This window comes from Bos taurus, chromosome 11 (genome assembly GCF_002263795.3).
Source record: "Bos taurus isolate L1 Dominette 01449 registration number 42190680 breed Hereford chromosome 11, ARS-UCD2.0, whole genome shotgun sequence".
NCBI classification, from domain to species: Eukaryota; Metazoa; Chordata; class Mammalia; order Artiodactyla; family Bovidae; genus Bos; species Bos taurus.
In genome coordinates, this window is record NC_037338.1 from 29,445,958 (window position 1) to 29,461,694 (window position 15,737).

At 51.7% G+C, this 15,737-nt stretch overlaps 1 protein-coding gene across 3 annotated transcripts in view; it reads left to right on the top strand.

Annotated features, from left to right (window-relative positions):
* TTC7A (tetratricopeptide repeat domain 7A) overlaps positions 1 to 15,737 on the top strand; it is a 122,396-nt gene that overhangs the window by 40,837 nt on the left and 65,822 nt on the right. For all 3 annotated transcript variants that reach the window (NM_001205500.2, XM_024999189.2, XM_059891514.1), the window contains 3 exons: positions 6,965 to 7,043; positions 7,857 to 8,014; positions 8,622 to 8,685. In NM_001205500.2, the coding sequence (NP_001192429.1) occupies positions 6,965 to 7,043; positions 7,857 to 8,014; positions 8,622 to 8,685 (301 nt within the window). The remainder of the gene's footprint in view (positions 1 to 6,964; positions 7,044 to 7,856; positions 8,015 to 8,621; positions 8,686 to 15,737) is intronic.

Consider the following 15,737-nt stretch of genomic DNA (forward strand, 5'->3'; position numbering starts at 1 on the left):
CGGCACTGTTGGGTGTTAGAGGACATTTGTTAGGGCCTAAAGAACAGGGGGAGGTGGTGGTATCTGCTTCTCAGACTCTGGGCTGGAATCTGAGAGCCGGAGCTCATTCCCATGTGGGCATGGTGTGGACCCAGGCTCCAGAGGATCAGAGGAGACCCTGCTGAGAACGGGGTGCTCAGCCCCAAGGGCCAGATGACCACGAGTAGTGCTGGCTCCCAGGGCCCAACCTGTAGAGAATTGAGGATTGATTCCTCCAGTTGAGGATCTGAAATAACTTAAAGGGTGTGGCGCTCTCCACTGTGCAGTGTGAGTGGTGTTTGCTTGGCCTCCAGACAGTGCTTCTCCTTTAACCCTGAGCTTCACTGAGGCCTGGGCCTCCCTCATGCTGCCCGCTTACTCATTCAGTGTCTGAGGGACATTCATTTTTTCCAAGGGCCTTGCCCTATTGATCCAGCAGTTAATTTCCCCAGCTGACTCCTGCCCCTTGCTCTGTGACTGATGGCAAAGTTCCTAATTGACCTGGGACTGAAAGTGCTGGCCCGAAAGTCCCGAGTTAGAAGGCCCCTCCCCAAGGGCAGGGACCTGGGGTACCTGGGTTCCACTTCCCCCTCGCTGCCACCAGAGGGCAGCCCTGGACTCTGGTTGGAGCCTCGCCCCAGGCAGTTCTGCGGATGCCGACTACCAGGAGGAGGCATCTCTCAGTTGGGGGTTGGTGAGCCCAAGGTCTTGGCTGTGGGGGAGGCTTGGTTCTCCTTTGCATGAAGCAGTTCCAGGAGTGAAGCAGCAGCGGGTAGCTGAGGGTGGTGCAATGCCAGGGACACTGTTGATGACCCTGACCTCACTAGAACTGGGTCTCTGAGCATCTCCCAAGAAAAGAATGTGAGCTGACTTGTCTCCTTCCCCCACAGTGGGCAAGGGGCCATTTCTCCTTAGAGTGTTTTTTTTTTCCCTTCTTTCTCCCTAGATGTACAGAGCCCATTCTTGGCTCAGGTCTGGCAGCCAGCTTGGGTTATGTGGGTCGAACCAGGTGGGCTGAATGTTTTGTGCGTGCTTTTTAAAAAGTTTTCTATTTTTTTTTTAAATCAATAAAGCAATATATGTTCTTTGTACCAAAACCAAACAATAGAGAAGGGAATGAGAAGGGAATGTGTGTTTTCTAAGGGAGTTGCAGGGCTTGGCAGGCTGTGAAGCCTTATGAAAACACCCTCCCTTTTACTGTGTGTGTGTGTAGGTACCTTAGAAAACCCAGCCTGCTATTAAGTATAACCCAGTGAAGGATGTGTCCAATCAGCAGTAATTTAGTATTCTCATCAGCCACCCAGTATCTGCAGTGCTGGGGGAGGGCAGGAGACGGATGGCTCAAGGGGGCATCCAGGGAGCAGAGTCACCCAAGGGCAAAACCCAGGAGAGCCTCCTGGTGGTCACGGAAGAGACCTCTTTAGGCAAAGGGAGAACTTGGAGGCCCATCAGAGAAGGCACATCCTTCCAGCCTCTCTCAATGCACAGTCTTTACTTATTGTCCTTACCACCACCCATCCCCGACCTCGCTAGAACAGTCCCCTTGCTTGGATGTCCTCAGGGCCCTGCACGAAGTGTCACAGTCTTTTTCTGGGGTTGAGAGTGAAGAGGAGAGCTTTAGTTTTTGAAAATGATGATGTGGTTCTGTGGCAGGAAGGAGTAGCTTGATAACCATTTGAACTTCACCTGACCCTGTCTTCTGGTTCAGTTCTCCAGCTGTTGAGACCTGGCTGTGCATTTCTGGGTCTTTGACCAGAAACATCTCATACACGATTAGCAGTGCCAGCCCTGAAACAGAGACTTCTGGCCGGGGCCATGCATACCAGAGCCTGTTTAGGTTCCATTCAGTGGTAATTCCATGTATTTTCTCATTCCCTGTTTCTCATTCTCTCCCTCAAGAAAATTTGTTGAGCACCCTACTGTATGCAAAATATTTTGCTAAGCTCTTGAATAAATCAGGAGCATGGCTAAATTTATAGACCATGAGCTCCTTACGTGCAAGCCCATAAATGAGCTATTCATTTATCATCAGTCTCTTAATTCATTCCCCCTGTACTAGTTGGATGCCTGTTGAGAACAGGTAGTTGGTGTTCAGTATCCAGTTCAGTTCTGTCACTCAGCTGTGTCCGACTCTTTGCAACCCCATGGACTGCAGCGCTCCAGGCTTCCCTGTCCATCACCAGCTCCCGGAGCTTGCTCAAACTCATGTCCATTGAGTCGGACAATATCCAGGTACTTGGTATGCCGTGAGCCCTTTGAAAAGACTTAGTCGAGGGAGTCCTGGAGGTCAGATAGCCAGGAAAGGGAAGTGTAACTGTGCCAAGTCAGAACACCGTTGTCTTTCTGGAGGGTCTGGTTAGCTAGAAGGGAGTGAAATCTGAATCCCTTGGTGCCTGCAGGGAGCCCACCTTTTCCATTGCGTGAGTGATGGCCTGAAAAGGCAGGCGTCTTCAGGGCTTTAATTTTCCCCTTGGAGAATGGATGGATTTATTCCACAATAATTTCTTGAGTGCCTCCTGTGTTCCAAGCATTGAGCTGGTACCCAGAAATATGAAGCTTCCCTCACCAACCTCATTAGAAGTTGCAAAGACTGAATGAGATAAAGTGCTTTCCAAAATCCTCCCCACTGCTTGCTGTTGACCAGGGGCCCTGGGGAGCTTGCCACCTCCTTGCATAGCCCACCTGCAGGCCACTCTAAGACAGGTTGTTTCCGTTGACCCATGACTGCACGCACATCTCTTTCTCTCTGCTCCTGACCAGCCAGGGTTTGCTTGAGTTGGAATCCATGGCCTCCTGGCTTGTCTGCATGCAGCCTGATTCTGGGCCAGGGTTTGTTGGAGGCTCCTGATTGGATATTGTTTAAAGTGGCAGCTTTGCTCAGAAAGGTCAATGTGAGAGATTGGAACAAAGAGATCTTTCAAACTGGCCTCTCACGGGGTTCAGAAAAGTCCCAGCTCTACCTGGCATCATCAGTTTAGACCTGCGACAGGATTATTCAGGCTGGTGGGAGAGACCCCAGCTTGTTTCCCATTTCCTGGAGGGGTGAGCTGAGGGAGAGGGGCATTCCTGACATTTCAGAACAGATCAGCATTGGCCAGGAGCCTGGGTCTCTCCCTGTCTAGCTCCGGCCACCGGAACCTTTGTCGGTTTTTCTCTTTATCTGCATTCAATAAAAATTGGAACTTACCCAAAAGATGCCTAAGGGTGATTACTTTGCTAAAAAATTCTTGGAAGCTTATTTAGATGCCCAGTTCCCTTACAGATTTGAAAACAATAAAAATATACAACTTTGGGAGCACAAGATCTTGTTAAAATACAGTGCTTATTCCTAAATTGTGTGTGTATTGGGAGAAACAGGATCCCTGGGAGTCTGCATTTCTCCCAAATCCCCAGGCAATGCCAGTACTGCTGACCTGGGAGTACTTTCTGAGTGTTGATGATATAGAAACTACAGGCAGAGAGAGGACAGTCCTTGCCTTGCAGTGGGAAGAAGGGATCATAGTCCTTGTTGGCTCTGGCCTCCTGGTAGCAGCCTTGGCCAGGCTGCCAGGGAGGAGGCTGGCAGGTAGCCCACAGAGTGGAAAATCACCCACAGGTCCGGGGCACTCCTGGCTTCTTCTGGGCCAAAGGGGCCCTGGGCAGCCCCAGGGTCCAGCCTTCCTCAGCCTGTGGCCCAGCTGCTCCAGCAGAGCTCTCCCGCAGCTGAGTTCCCAGAGCCAGCCGTTTCCTGTCTTCTGAGAATTCATGCGTCTTTTCTCACTCTTCTAATAGTGGTGGCCGTGTGGTTTTCCTCTCAGCTGCCCCTGCTGTCCACCTCTGGGTCCTTCTCCAAGGCAGAGTCCTCAGTGGGCTTGAAGGGCTTCTGCTGCAGACTCTTGCTTTCGGGCTTGGGGCTCCCAGCCTGTCCCTGGGTGTGGTCTGCCTATCAGGGAGTCCTGTTCTTGTGTCCCCTGTGGGCGGGGCTGATGGAAGGAGAAAGATGGACACAAAACTGGAGCAGCCCCTTGGGTACTTCCTCCCCCTCTACTCATTAGCTTCTGAACTTCCGTGCAAAATAATGTGGCAAATTAAAACATAAGTAATGTGACCTTTAGGACCCAGATTAGAAAGGAAAATAGGGAAGATAGCTAATACTCAGTAAGTCTATACCACATGCCTGCTGTCCTCAGGGCTTCACATATATTCGTCTTCCTGACAGCACTGGGAGCAAATGAGGAATCCTCCTGCAGACAGGGAGACTAGAAGTCAGATTGGCTACCTCACTTTCCTAAGATTGCAGATTTAGGATCTGGCTGCAAAGCCAGGGTTTCCATGTCAGGTTGTTCCTCCTGGAACCTGATTGCTTAGCATAGGAGAACTGGAAGGCATTGAGGAATCGACTAAATCAGTGGTTCCCAAACTTGAATGTCATTGGGACCCTCTTGGAGTTTGATAGAACATGGATTGCTGGACTCCACAGCAGAATTTCTGACCCAGCAGATCTGGAGTAGGGATCCTCAGAATTTGCATTTCTAACAAGTTCCCCTGATGCTAATGCCGCTGGTCCCACCTTAATACCTCTAGTGGCACACAAATGGCTGTAAGTGATACACGGACTAAGGTTTTTAAAGTACTTCTGAAAAAAAAAAGTACTTCTGTATGTAATATTTGTTAGCAAAAAAGAAATGCGAAACCTGAAGCCAAACAACTTGTACACCAAATCCATGATTTCAGGTATGTTTGATGAAGGTGGGATGTCTACTGAAGTAAAAAGAAAGAAGATATTAAGAAAAGTATTGCACAAAGCAGTAACACTAATGGTGTACAGCTAGTAGCCAAAAGTGTGGATGTGGCATGTAGATGATAGGAGTCTGGGAGATGCTGTTTGAAACTGAAGGTGTGACTTTATAGAGGAGGGGGGCTGTGCGCAGTCCCCTGAAGGTGAACTCTGCCTTCAGTAGCAGCCCCCAGACAAGAAGTCTCTAAGGAGCCTGTGGTGCCCTGTGCTTCATGCCCTTCCTGGCTCTTCAGAAGCTCTGGACAGACTAGGGAAGATTGCTGTGATTCTTATTCTATCTCCCAGGTCTTAGTCTCCATTGTCAATCTTACAAACGGGGATCAAAATTTATAATGTTGCTTGCTTGCTTGTCAGAAACCAGAGGTTTCCGGAAGGCAAGGAATTGAGCTTCTGTCCTTTTATGGCTCCAAGCTCAAAGTCCCCAGGAATCTGTTTCATGCATAAAAGCTGCAGGAGGGACTCATGTGACTTCCCGAGTGGTCACCTTTGGCTTTTTATCCTCTTTCATTTCTAAATTTGCTTCCCTGGCAGCTACTGATTTTCCTTGTGATCTAGAGAACCCCCCAGAACAAGTGAGGGCATTTGCTGAGCACATGCTGTATGCCCAGGCTGAGCTTCAGGAACAAGACAGGAACCCTGCCCTCAGGGGGTGCAAAGTGCGAAAGGGGGTCAGCCTGTAAATGGGAAATGACCGCAGTGTCATGCTTGCTTCGAAAGAGAACTTAACATGAGGCAAGAGCTACACAGTCAGGAGGGCCTGGGAAGGCTGCAAGGAGGAGGTGATATCGAAAGTGATGTGTAAAGACACAGGTGTTTTTTTTAAGGATGTGTAGGGGAAGGGGGAGAAGGCAGTGGCAACCCATTCTTGCCTGGAGAATCCCGGGGACGGCGGAGCCTGGTGGGCTGCCGTCTATGGGGTCGCACAGAGTCGGACACGACTGAAGTGACTTAGCAGCAGTAGCAGGGGAAGGGCTCTTAAAGGCAGTGAGGGAAGCCTGTGCCAAGACTTGACATAGGGAAAGTTGTTCAGAAAGGACTCAGGTGGTGAGAGATGCCATGGGAGAGAGGCAAGGAGCAGGCCTGACAGCCCTGTGAGGGCCTCAACTGGATTCTGTAAGCCTGGGGGGACCAACGAAAAGCAAACGTGGAGGGAAACAAGATGTCTCCTGCGTGTCAGGTGGAGTCCTCAAGGGACAGTGGCAGCAGTTTTTCACACTCAGGTCACACCCATCAGTGGGTTGCATAATCTACTTAGTGGGCTGCTGCGAGCATTTTTCAAAAGGGGAAGTCGCAGGAAATGTAAAATAGAACATATCAGTGGATTGCCGTGCATGTAGTAGAGAAAGATATTGGATCAAGAAACGTACTTCAGTTCTATGTAAGCAGTGTGTGCATATATATAGGGTTGCAATGTCAGGCATATTTCTTACTGTGGATCACACTTTAAAAAGCTTAAGGCTCAGAGGCCTGACTGGAGTGGGCGAGACCAGCTGTTGCTGTCATCTAGGCCCCAGGTGATGTAAGGACTAAGAGGAGGGGATGGATTCCAGTGTAGACCAGAGGTGGTGGGTGAAGATGGAGAATTTGAGGCTGACCTCAAGTCTGAAAGTTTGACACTAGCCCAGAGTACTTGGGCCAGAATGATATCTTTGAAATAACCCGATCCTTTTTTTTTTTTAATTGAGGGTAATTTCTTTACAATTGTGCATAAACCACTTGTTGTGTTGGCTTCTGCCATACATCGACATGAATCAGCCATAGGTATACCTATGTCCCTTCCCTCTTGAACTTCCCTCCTTCCTCCCACCCCATCCCCCCGCCCCCCCCCCCCCCAGGTTGTCACAGAGCAGCTGGTTGAGCTCCCTGCGTCATATAACAAATTCCCTCTGGCTCTCTGAAAGACCCAATCTTGGTCCCTTTCTGATGGTGAACTGGAGGCCTGGGTTTCTGGAGGGCTGTAGGAAAGAGGAAGCCTTTGTATTCTTTGATCAGTGAAGTCCTGGGCCCCTAGGATCCTGGTGTTACAGTTCTGACCTTTCTTACCAAGTACTGGATGTTGTCGGGTAACATTCAAATGGGCAGGCTCCTCCTAGCATCCTCAGGTTTGATGAGGATGTCTTTGTGGGAACTAGGCTGGTAACGACCCTGCTTCTGTTGTCTTCCCACTAGGAACATCGTGAAAGGCATGAAAGAGCTCCGGGAGGTGCTACGCACTGTGGAGACCAAAGCAACTCAGAACTTCAAAGTGGTAATGGAGGAGCCCCAGGGCTGGGTGCTGGCTCTGGCTGGTTTATTCAGGGGTTGATTTCAGCAGGAGGCTGCAGAAGTCCTAGCAGGCAACCCCTGAATCAGGGATGACCATATGTCGCGTGCACGTGTGCGTGTGTATCCTCCCCTGTCATGCTCACGGCAGACATTGCTAGTCAACCACAGCATTCTTTTCCTCCAAGCCTGGGACACGCCCTCAGCATCCTTCTCATCACAGCACTGTGCATAGCCCCTCACATTAGATCAGTGCTGAAGCCTCCTGACATCCCTTCCTAGCACGGTGGTGTGCTACTTCTCAGGCTTTTGTTTCTGATCTTAATAAAGAACTTTGGCTCGCTTTCCTGCCCCACTTCAGGCCTGCCCTCTTAGGCTTTTATTCACCCCGAATCAGAGCCACAGCTGCTTCTCACTCTACACTTCTCTGTCAAATATCAGGAAGGTGTCTGGTGGAGAAAGCTGCTTGTACTAGGGGGCCTTACTCTCTGCAAGGGCCTGTGAACACTCAGAGCCATGCTGGGCTCCGTGGGGCCAGAAGGAGGAGGAAATGTACCTCTTGTCTAGAGAAGAAAGAGGACAAAAGATGAAGTGGGAGCCATCAAAGGCCAACGGAAGGGGTGGGGGCAGCTCAGTGCTAGAGGCACAGAGAAGGGAGGGGGCTCCTTGGGGGTGGAGTGGTGGGCCTCCTGGAGGGGCAGCACGTGGCCAGCAGGCAGATGTGGCCGGGCCGTGGGTGGAGGGCCCAGCAGGGCAGAGCCAGCGTGTGCCTGCATCTGAGTCCTGCCCTCTCTGCCAGATGGCCGCCAAGCACCTGGCAGGGGTCCTGCTGCACTCCCTGAGTGAGGAGTGCTACTGGAACCCCCTGTCTCAGCCTCTGCCTGAGTTCATGAGCAAGGAGGAGAATTCCTTTATCACGCAGGCCCTGCGGAAACCTCACCTCTACGAAGGAGACAAGTAAGCCCTGTCTGCTCAGGGGACCACTCCAAACTCAGGCCACCGTCCCTGGGGTCGGGTTCCCAAGGTGGCCCCTCTCTCTGCTCCACGCTCTCCTGCACTTTCCGCCCAGCTCCCTGCCAGGCAGGCTCCTTAGAACAGGCAGGAGCCGAGTAGACTAGAGAAGGCAGGGCTCACTGTGGGTGTAGGGGTCCTGTATGGCTTCCAAAGGCCAAACAATTATTCGAGGAGTTCCTGCTTTCATGCACTATCTGTCTCGTTTGTGCCAGTAATTGGAGGTGGGGTCTGTGAGCTTCTTTCCCACTCTTCTCTGCAGCTTGCCCCAGCCACTCACTGCAGGCAGCGCTGGGGGCTGGAAGGGGCATCCCCACCCCCACCCCAAGAGCACTGCAGTGCTTCCCACCCTCGCCCACCACAGCCTTTCAGGTCCATGACTCTGGGGCACGATAAAGAACTGCAGGTGGAATCCGGTGCCTGTGAATTATGCAGGGGAAGGTCACCTTACGAGGGCTGGTGCCGACGCCGGGGCAGAAGGGCCAGTGGGGCAGGCCAGCGTGCTGCTTGGTGAGGGCCACCCTGCAGCCAGACTGCCTTCTTTGTCCTCCAGCCTCTACTGCCCGAAGGATAACATTGAGGAAGCCCTGCTGCTGCTCCTCATCAGCGAGTCCATGGTGAGTGCCAAGGCTCTACCCAGGCCTCCAGCCTCCGCCCTGTGGGGGAAAGCTGCGGGGCTCAGGCTTAGAACACCAGGTCCTGACTGAGATCAGCCCCCCGTGGATGTCACTGCAGCAGGCTTTGCTTGCCCCCCAGGGGTTGTGGCTTGCTTATGAGCTTTAGGTGTGGTGTACAAGGCTGCCTGCGGGGGCCTGGGTCCTGTCCTCCAGTGACCAGGGACTAAGCTGACAAGTTCCTACCTCCTCCTTCTGGAATTAAATGATATCATCAGCTTGTCAACAGAATGTTGCATGAACAGCTGGGAGCTGGGTCTGTGGTGATGGAGGGGAGTGGAAGGAACGTGTAATTCTCATGGCACAAGGCCTAGATTCAGGTTCCAGCCCTGCCACTCAGTTGCTGATGGCCCTTGGGCAGATCACCTAAGCTCTGTGAGCCTCATCTCCTCACCTCTAAAGTGACAGTAACTCACAGGGGTGAGATGCCTGTACAAGTATGTATTCATACACTCGTGCCAGTCCTTTTTTAATCTTTATTGAATTTGTTTTAATATTGCTTCTGTTTTACATCTTGGTTTCTTTGGTCACAAGGTATGTGGGACCTGGGCTCCCCAACTAGGGATCAAACCCTCACCCCCTGCATTGGAAGGCAAAGTCTTAACCACTGGACTTCCAGGGAAGTCCCATGCCACTCTTAATTCAGAGTATCATCTACTTTGTGCCAGGCCCCTTCTGGATGCCAGAAAAACAGCAGCAGACAAAATGGAGAAAACTCCCTGCCCTCATGGAGCTTACATTCTAGTGAGGGAGGTGGGCAGTGAACAAATAACTCTTCAACTATCCAGGGTTTCAGGGCCTGAGTGCTGTGCAGAAATAAGGCGGAGGGGGTAAGGCATGAAATACTCTCTAGATTTTTTCATAAGACCGCTTGTCCTGCCCCAGGCAGACACACATACACACGTGTGCATTCATACACGCACGCCTGTGCCACGGAGGCTCAGTGAGGGGAAGAGATGTGTTGGGTAGTCCAGGAGGTGGTGAGATAAAGGATGTGGCCTGAGGGGACTGGAGGAGGCGTGGGCAGGAGCAGCAAAGTCAGGTGTCCTCTGATGGAGGGGCCCCTCAGAGCTTATAAGCTGGGGACCCCTGGGTTGAGAACTAGGTTTCTAAAAATGATGCATCTGAGAGCAGTGACTGAAAGTGGAGTTTAAGAAACCAGGTCCCCCAAACAGCCAGAAACAAATGTCTCTTTGGACACCTGGACCTGTGTGATGCCAGGGTTTGTTTAGAGAACTCTGGTCAGTGGGTTGTCTCCAGCTGAGCAGGTCCTTCCTACAAGTAGATGGGGGGTAGGGGGGTGGGGGGTTGGGGTCACTGGATTAGGGGAGAAAGAGTGTATCCTTCCTCAGCCAGGTGGGGTCCATTCAAATCCAAGAGTGCCCAGGAAGGGGTGTGGATATTTGGATCCCAAGAGCAAAGTGGCCAGGATGTGGTCCTGAAAGATTTGCAGGGCGTGTGCTTGAGTAGGGGCATCTAGCTGGTTAGCCCAATGTGGGCGTAGCGGTACCAAGGCCAGATCTGGTTCTCATGGGAGAACAGTGCGCTTCTCACAGACTGAACCCCAGTTTATAATTATGGACCCTCAGCCGTAGACCAGCATCCCCTCCCTGCCCCCTACACACATCTCGGCCATCTCAGCACCTACACCATCAGGTAAGACTGCAGGGGAGTCACCTGCCTTGGGAAACGCAGGCCATCATTTTCACTTTCCTGTGCTGAGGGTTGCAGTGTTGTCTGCAGGTGGGACATCAGAAGGTGAAACTGGGAACATTTCTTGAGTCCTTTCTCTGCCAGTTTCCAAGCTGATCACCTCTTCTAGTAGGCACTGTGTTGAGCCATGTGAAAAGTAAGTTTCATATTGTTTAATCTAATATTACTATGTTCCCATCTTACAGATATGAAAAGTAAGGTCCAGGACAGATGTGTGTCTTGGTCAAGTTCATTTGTTGTTCACTTGTTAAGTCATGTCCGACTCTTTGGGACCCCCATGGAGTGTAGCATACCAGGCTCCTCTGTCCTTCACTATCTCCCAGAGTTTGCTCAAATTCATGTCCACTGAGTAGGTGATGCTATCAAACCATCTCATCCTCTGCCACCCCCTTCTCCTTTGCCTTCAATCTTTCCCAGCATCAGGGTCTTTTCCAAAGGGTCAGTTCTTCGCATCAGGTGGCCAGAGAATCAAAGCTTCAGCTTCAGCATCAATCCTTCCAGTGAATATTCAGGGTTGATGTCCTTTAGGATTGACTGGTTTGATCTCCTTGCAATCCAAGGGACTCTCAAGAGTCTTCTGTAGCACCACAATTTGAAAGCATGAATTCTTTGGTGGTCAGCCTTCTTTATGGTCCAACTCTCACATCCATATGTGACTGCTAGAAAAACCACAGCTTTGGTCAAGGTCACATACTATAATCCTCGCAGCCATGATTCAAATCACGTCTGTGATTCACTGACTTGGTTTTCTCATCTGTAAAAGGGCCAGGGGGATAACTTTGATAATCAAGTGAGACAGGGCTTGGGAAGGGCTTTGTAAACAGGGCCTTGGCTGTCTGTATGAGAATGGTCAGCGTTTATCTCCCTGGCAGGGACAGAGGCTGGACTCTGTCTCTGCAGAGGATTTCCTATGGCCGTTGCTTGATCTGGGTGCCCAGAACCAGAATCTAGATGCCTTTCCATTAAAGCGATTCCCCCCAAACACTCCAAGTAGAAAACGGCCTTTTATTAAAATGTGACCCACGCTTGGAGCCGAGGTGGTTTCCCTCCCAGCAGTTCTTTCCCTTTTGAGGGAGGGTATGTGGCTCACTGGCCTGCACAGGCGACGTGGTGGGGATGTGGTGGGAATTCCTTGAGGCATGCGCAGCAGAAGACGTGCTCTATGGCTGGGAGGAGGCACTCTTCGAGGCTGGCTGGTTGGTTTCCTCCTCCTCACACCCAGCCTGTCACACATCTAGAAGTTTCAGACATCTGGAAGAGGGTGTTGGCGATGGAAGTAGTTTGATGTCTCATCTGAGGGTTTTCCACCTGGGGATCAGGATCTGACCACTGTGGCTCCAAGTGGTTTCTCAGAGTGACCAGACTGCCCCTGACTTCTCACCTGCCCTAGATGTACCCCCTCCTTCCCCACAGGTCACATTCTCCATCAGTTGTGGGCACCCCTGCCATGTTCCTGCTCTGACCCCTTAACTGACCACCTGAGGCTCAGCCTGACCTCCATGTACCAGCAGGATTTTCCTCATCTCCCTTTAATGCTGGCTGGGTTTGGCTGGAGGTGGTCAGGAGAAACTTCTAAAGAAGATGGCTGCCTTGCCGGCTCCTTGGGTTATCCCAATCCCTATAGGACTCACTAGGCTACGGCAACAGCTATTCCAGCACAACCAGCCCAAGAGGCAGAGTCATCACAGCTCTCCACCTCCAGGTCCCCGGTGCAGCTGCTTCAGGAAAGGGTGTTTGCAGGTTTCCTCGGCCCCTGTTTTGTGATCTGGAACTCACAGGAGTATTCTGTCTGAGTGCAGGGCTGGTAACGTAGGTATGGTTTTTGTGGCAGGCTGAGTGCGATCAGAATGAATAGGGGAGCCCTTGTCTTGCAAGAGATAAATAGGAACCGTACAAATGCTATCATAGAAATGCATAGGACATGAGTTACAACTGGCTAAAGGAGACTTGTGTTTTGTACTCAGATTTGAATTTGGGGGGCCAAAAGGGCATTTAAAAATGCCTACCCACCTACCCATCCATCCACCCACCCACCCTCCATCCATCCAGTCTTGTCTGAGCAGCGATGATGTGGCATGCGTGCTCAGCACTGGTGACAGAATGATGACAAGTTAAACCACAGCCCTTGTCCCAGATGTCCTCCTACCTAGTGGAACATGCATCTAGGGACCCGGAGGAGGGCCTGGCCCCCCAGTCAGAAGGAATTAGCTCAGTCTGCTGAACCTCAAATGCATATTCTGGTTTTTGAAAAACCATGTGTCAAAATCAGCCTGATTTTCTCACTGGATAACCAGAGGGACTCTGTCATTTCTAAAATCTTGATCTCAGGCATGAAAATGTGTTATAGCAAACTCAAGCCCCTGTTTCTTTCAGCTGGGGGAGAAGTGGCTGCTGCTGTCAGGCTCCTGGGAACTGAAAGAACACAAGGCTTGGGTTAAGAGAGGGTGAGTGGGTGGATAAGTCTCTGGGGCCTGGGATCCTGAGGTCAACAAGCTAACTGCCACTCATGCCCAAAGGCAGGCAGCCAGCCATTTGAATCTTGAGTTGGCCATTCACAACCTTTATAGCCTGGACAGGTTCTTACCTCCTTGATTCTCTTGTTTTCTCATCTGTAAAATGGGACCAATAAGATCTCTTTCTCCACTGGGTGGATGAAGTACAAAAATGAACACCAAGATGCCCGGTACATTGTGGGTGGCCAACGTGTTTTTGTTTTATCCTTATAGATACCTGGTTCTGACTCAGTAATTTTAGAAAACATTTAGGTTCAGTTCTGGTTGGATGATAAACCGATTTGAGGATACAGTTTTGTTGTTGTTTTTTAAAAAGTGCTTCCCGGACTTGATTCCATTTGGAACTCCGCAGATGAGCACAGATTGTTCCAGCTTCTGGCACCTGGTTTTCTCGGACATGAGGCCCTGTGTCCTGCAGGCTGTGAGGGGAAAGGGCTTGTTAACCACTGCCAGCTCAGAATGCTCGAGGCAGTGGAGATGGGAGAGCCTCGCACCCTCGCTGGCAAGAAAGCTTCTGCTGCAGAAGCAGGGGGCTGAGAGGGGCCTGGCCAGGATCCTGTGTAGATGAGACGTGGCACAGAACATGTTATTTCTCGGTTCCGTGGGCTGGCAGCTCTCGAGCCAGTGGTAACAATGTCTGCTGGTGGGGAGCACAGCAGGAGCAGAATGTGACCGCGTCCTCCAGGGAGGGATAGGCGCAAATGCCGCTGGGAGACTCCTTTCTAGGGGGATGGCTGTGGGGGGTGAGCAGCAGGCCCGGAGGCGGGGTCCATGGCCAGCCGAGAGGCTGTCACTGAGAACGGGGCTGATGTGGTCCAGGGAGCTTGTTCTCTGCTGAGAAGCAGCCCCTGAGACCTGAGTGAGAAGCCCAGCCTCATGTTTTGCTTTGGTGCTTCCCAAGCAGAGCCACCCCAGGGCCTCTGCTGGTGTGGGCGGGGCTGGCGGATTCTTCCTGAGAGATACCTGGAGGCAGGGGACGACTTGGGGTAAAGTCAGAATGTCTAGGTTCTAATCTGGGTCCTCAACCCCCTATCTGTATGCCTTGAGTATTCTTCTTGGTCCCTCTGGATCTCCGTTTTCTCATCTGATAAAAAGGACAATAGAATAGGGGATGGTCATTGTCAGCATTATGTGATAATACTTACAAAGGACTCTACAAGTTAGTTCCCTTTCCCTTTACCCTGCTTGTGTCCAGGATCAGAGGAGAAATGGGGCTGTCAGGGCTGTCTGTGGTCAGGGCTGTCTGTGGCCCTGCGGCCGAGGTTGGGGACCAGGGCTGGCCGAGAAGCCCATAGGGCCGCAGGTACTTAGGGCAGTAGAAGCTTGTCCTAGACTGGCTGTCGGAGGTGCAGCCTTAACTCCTGGAGACCGCGCACAAGTTAGCAAAGCTCCTCGCACAAGTTCCCATCTGTAAAGGGAATACCGGCAGTTTCATCCCGCCCTTCCATGGGGTTAGTATGAGATCATGGCAGTGATAATTCAGCTTCTAAAATGCGTGGCACCCACACGAGGGGTGGCCGTTTGAGCAAGGACCATCCTGTCTGAGGTGTCACGCCGCTGGTCCGTCTGGGGCAGAAGACATGCCCTTGTGGGTGTTTTCTTAAGGCGTGATTTTGCTTCATGGGTACATGTCCAAAGGCCACAGTGGGTCACACTGGATGATGGAGGGGTGGGAAGAGCATGTTTCTTTGACTTTTCCTCTTCTGACCTGCTTGGTCTGGGCAGACTGCCCCTTGGAAGGACAGCAGAGCAGAGGGTCCAAGGCTAGGAGCTGGCACAGGTGATGAGCCCTGCCTGGGATTAAGTGCATGAAGTAAACAGGAGCAGGGCTCCCCCCGAAGTGGAGGAGCCTGAGGTTTTGCAGGGGAAAACAGGAGAATAGCCTGTCATTATCCCAGACTAGTAAGGAGTGGGGTGATGAGAAAAACATTTAGTTTCCATACGGTTCATGACTGTCACTGCATCTGACGTGCAGGACGTCCTTGTGAGGACATTTAAATGGTGGAAGGGAAGTATGTGAGGGGGCCAAGGGTGAGGCAGGCAGCTGATGGAGCTGGGCGCAGAGTTGTGGCCTGAAGGAGGGAGCTCAGTGGAGGAGGAGGGAGCTCAGTGGAGGAGAAGGGAGCAGGGCAGCTAGGGCGCCCTGGGTGGGGACTCAAGACCCCAGAAGGTCTGAGGCCCTGTGCACCGAGGCCTGCTCTGGTCCCTGAGCTGCATGTGAATTCACCCTGTCACCAGCGCCCCCACCCCCGCCCCGAACTGTGGCTTCCTTTTTTCTTTTCTGGTTCTCCCCCACCCCACCCCGTTGTCATGGTTACATATACATGCTACCCAGCTGCCCTGCAAACCCGGGAGTGTTTCACCACAGCCCTGCCCCAAAACCATAGCAACTGCTTGCAAACTTCTGCTTTTGGGTTTCCTTTGGGGAACCATACTTCCCTCTTGGTACAGGTGCCAAGTCCTGAGGACCCCTGGGAAGATGCCTTTCCTACTGTCTCCGTGTTGGGGTGGGAGGGAGTCCTCAGACAGAGGAGATGCTGTGTGGTTCCCTCATCCATTCCTGTCCTTCTAACCTAAGGCTTGCCCAGAGCTTAGGAGTCCACGCCTTCCTCCTACCAACCACACACATTCAGAGACACTGTTCTCTTAAAGGTCAGGGTCTAGGGCAACAGGAGGAAGTTTCCACATGAGGGCCAGAATCTTTCTGTTTCAGATGTCACTTGAGAGTGCTGTGTGCAGGCTTGTGCTGGGGCTGGCAGGCTAGAGATG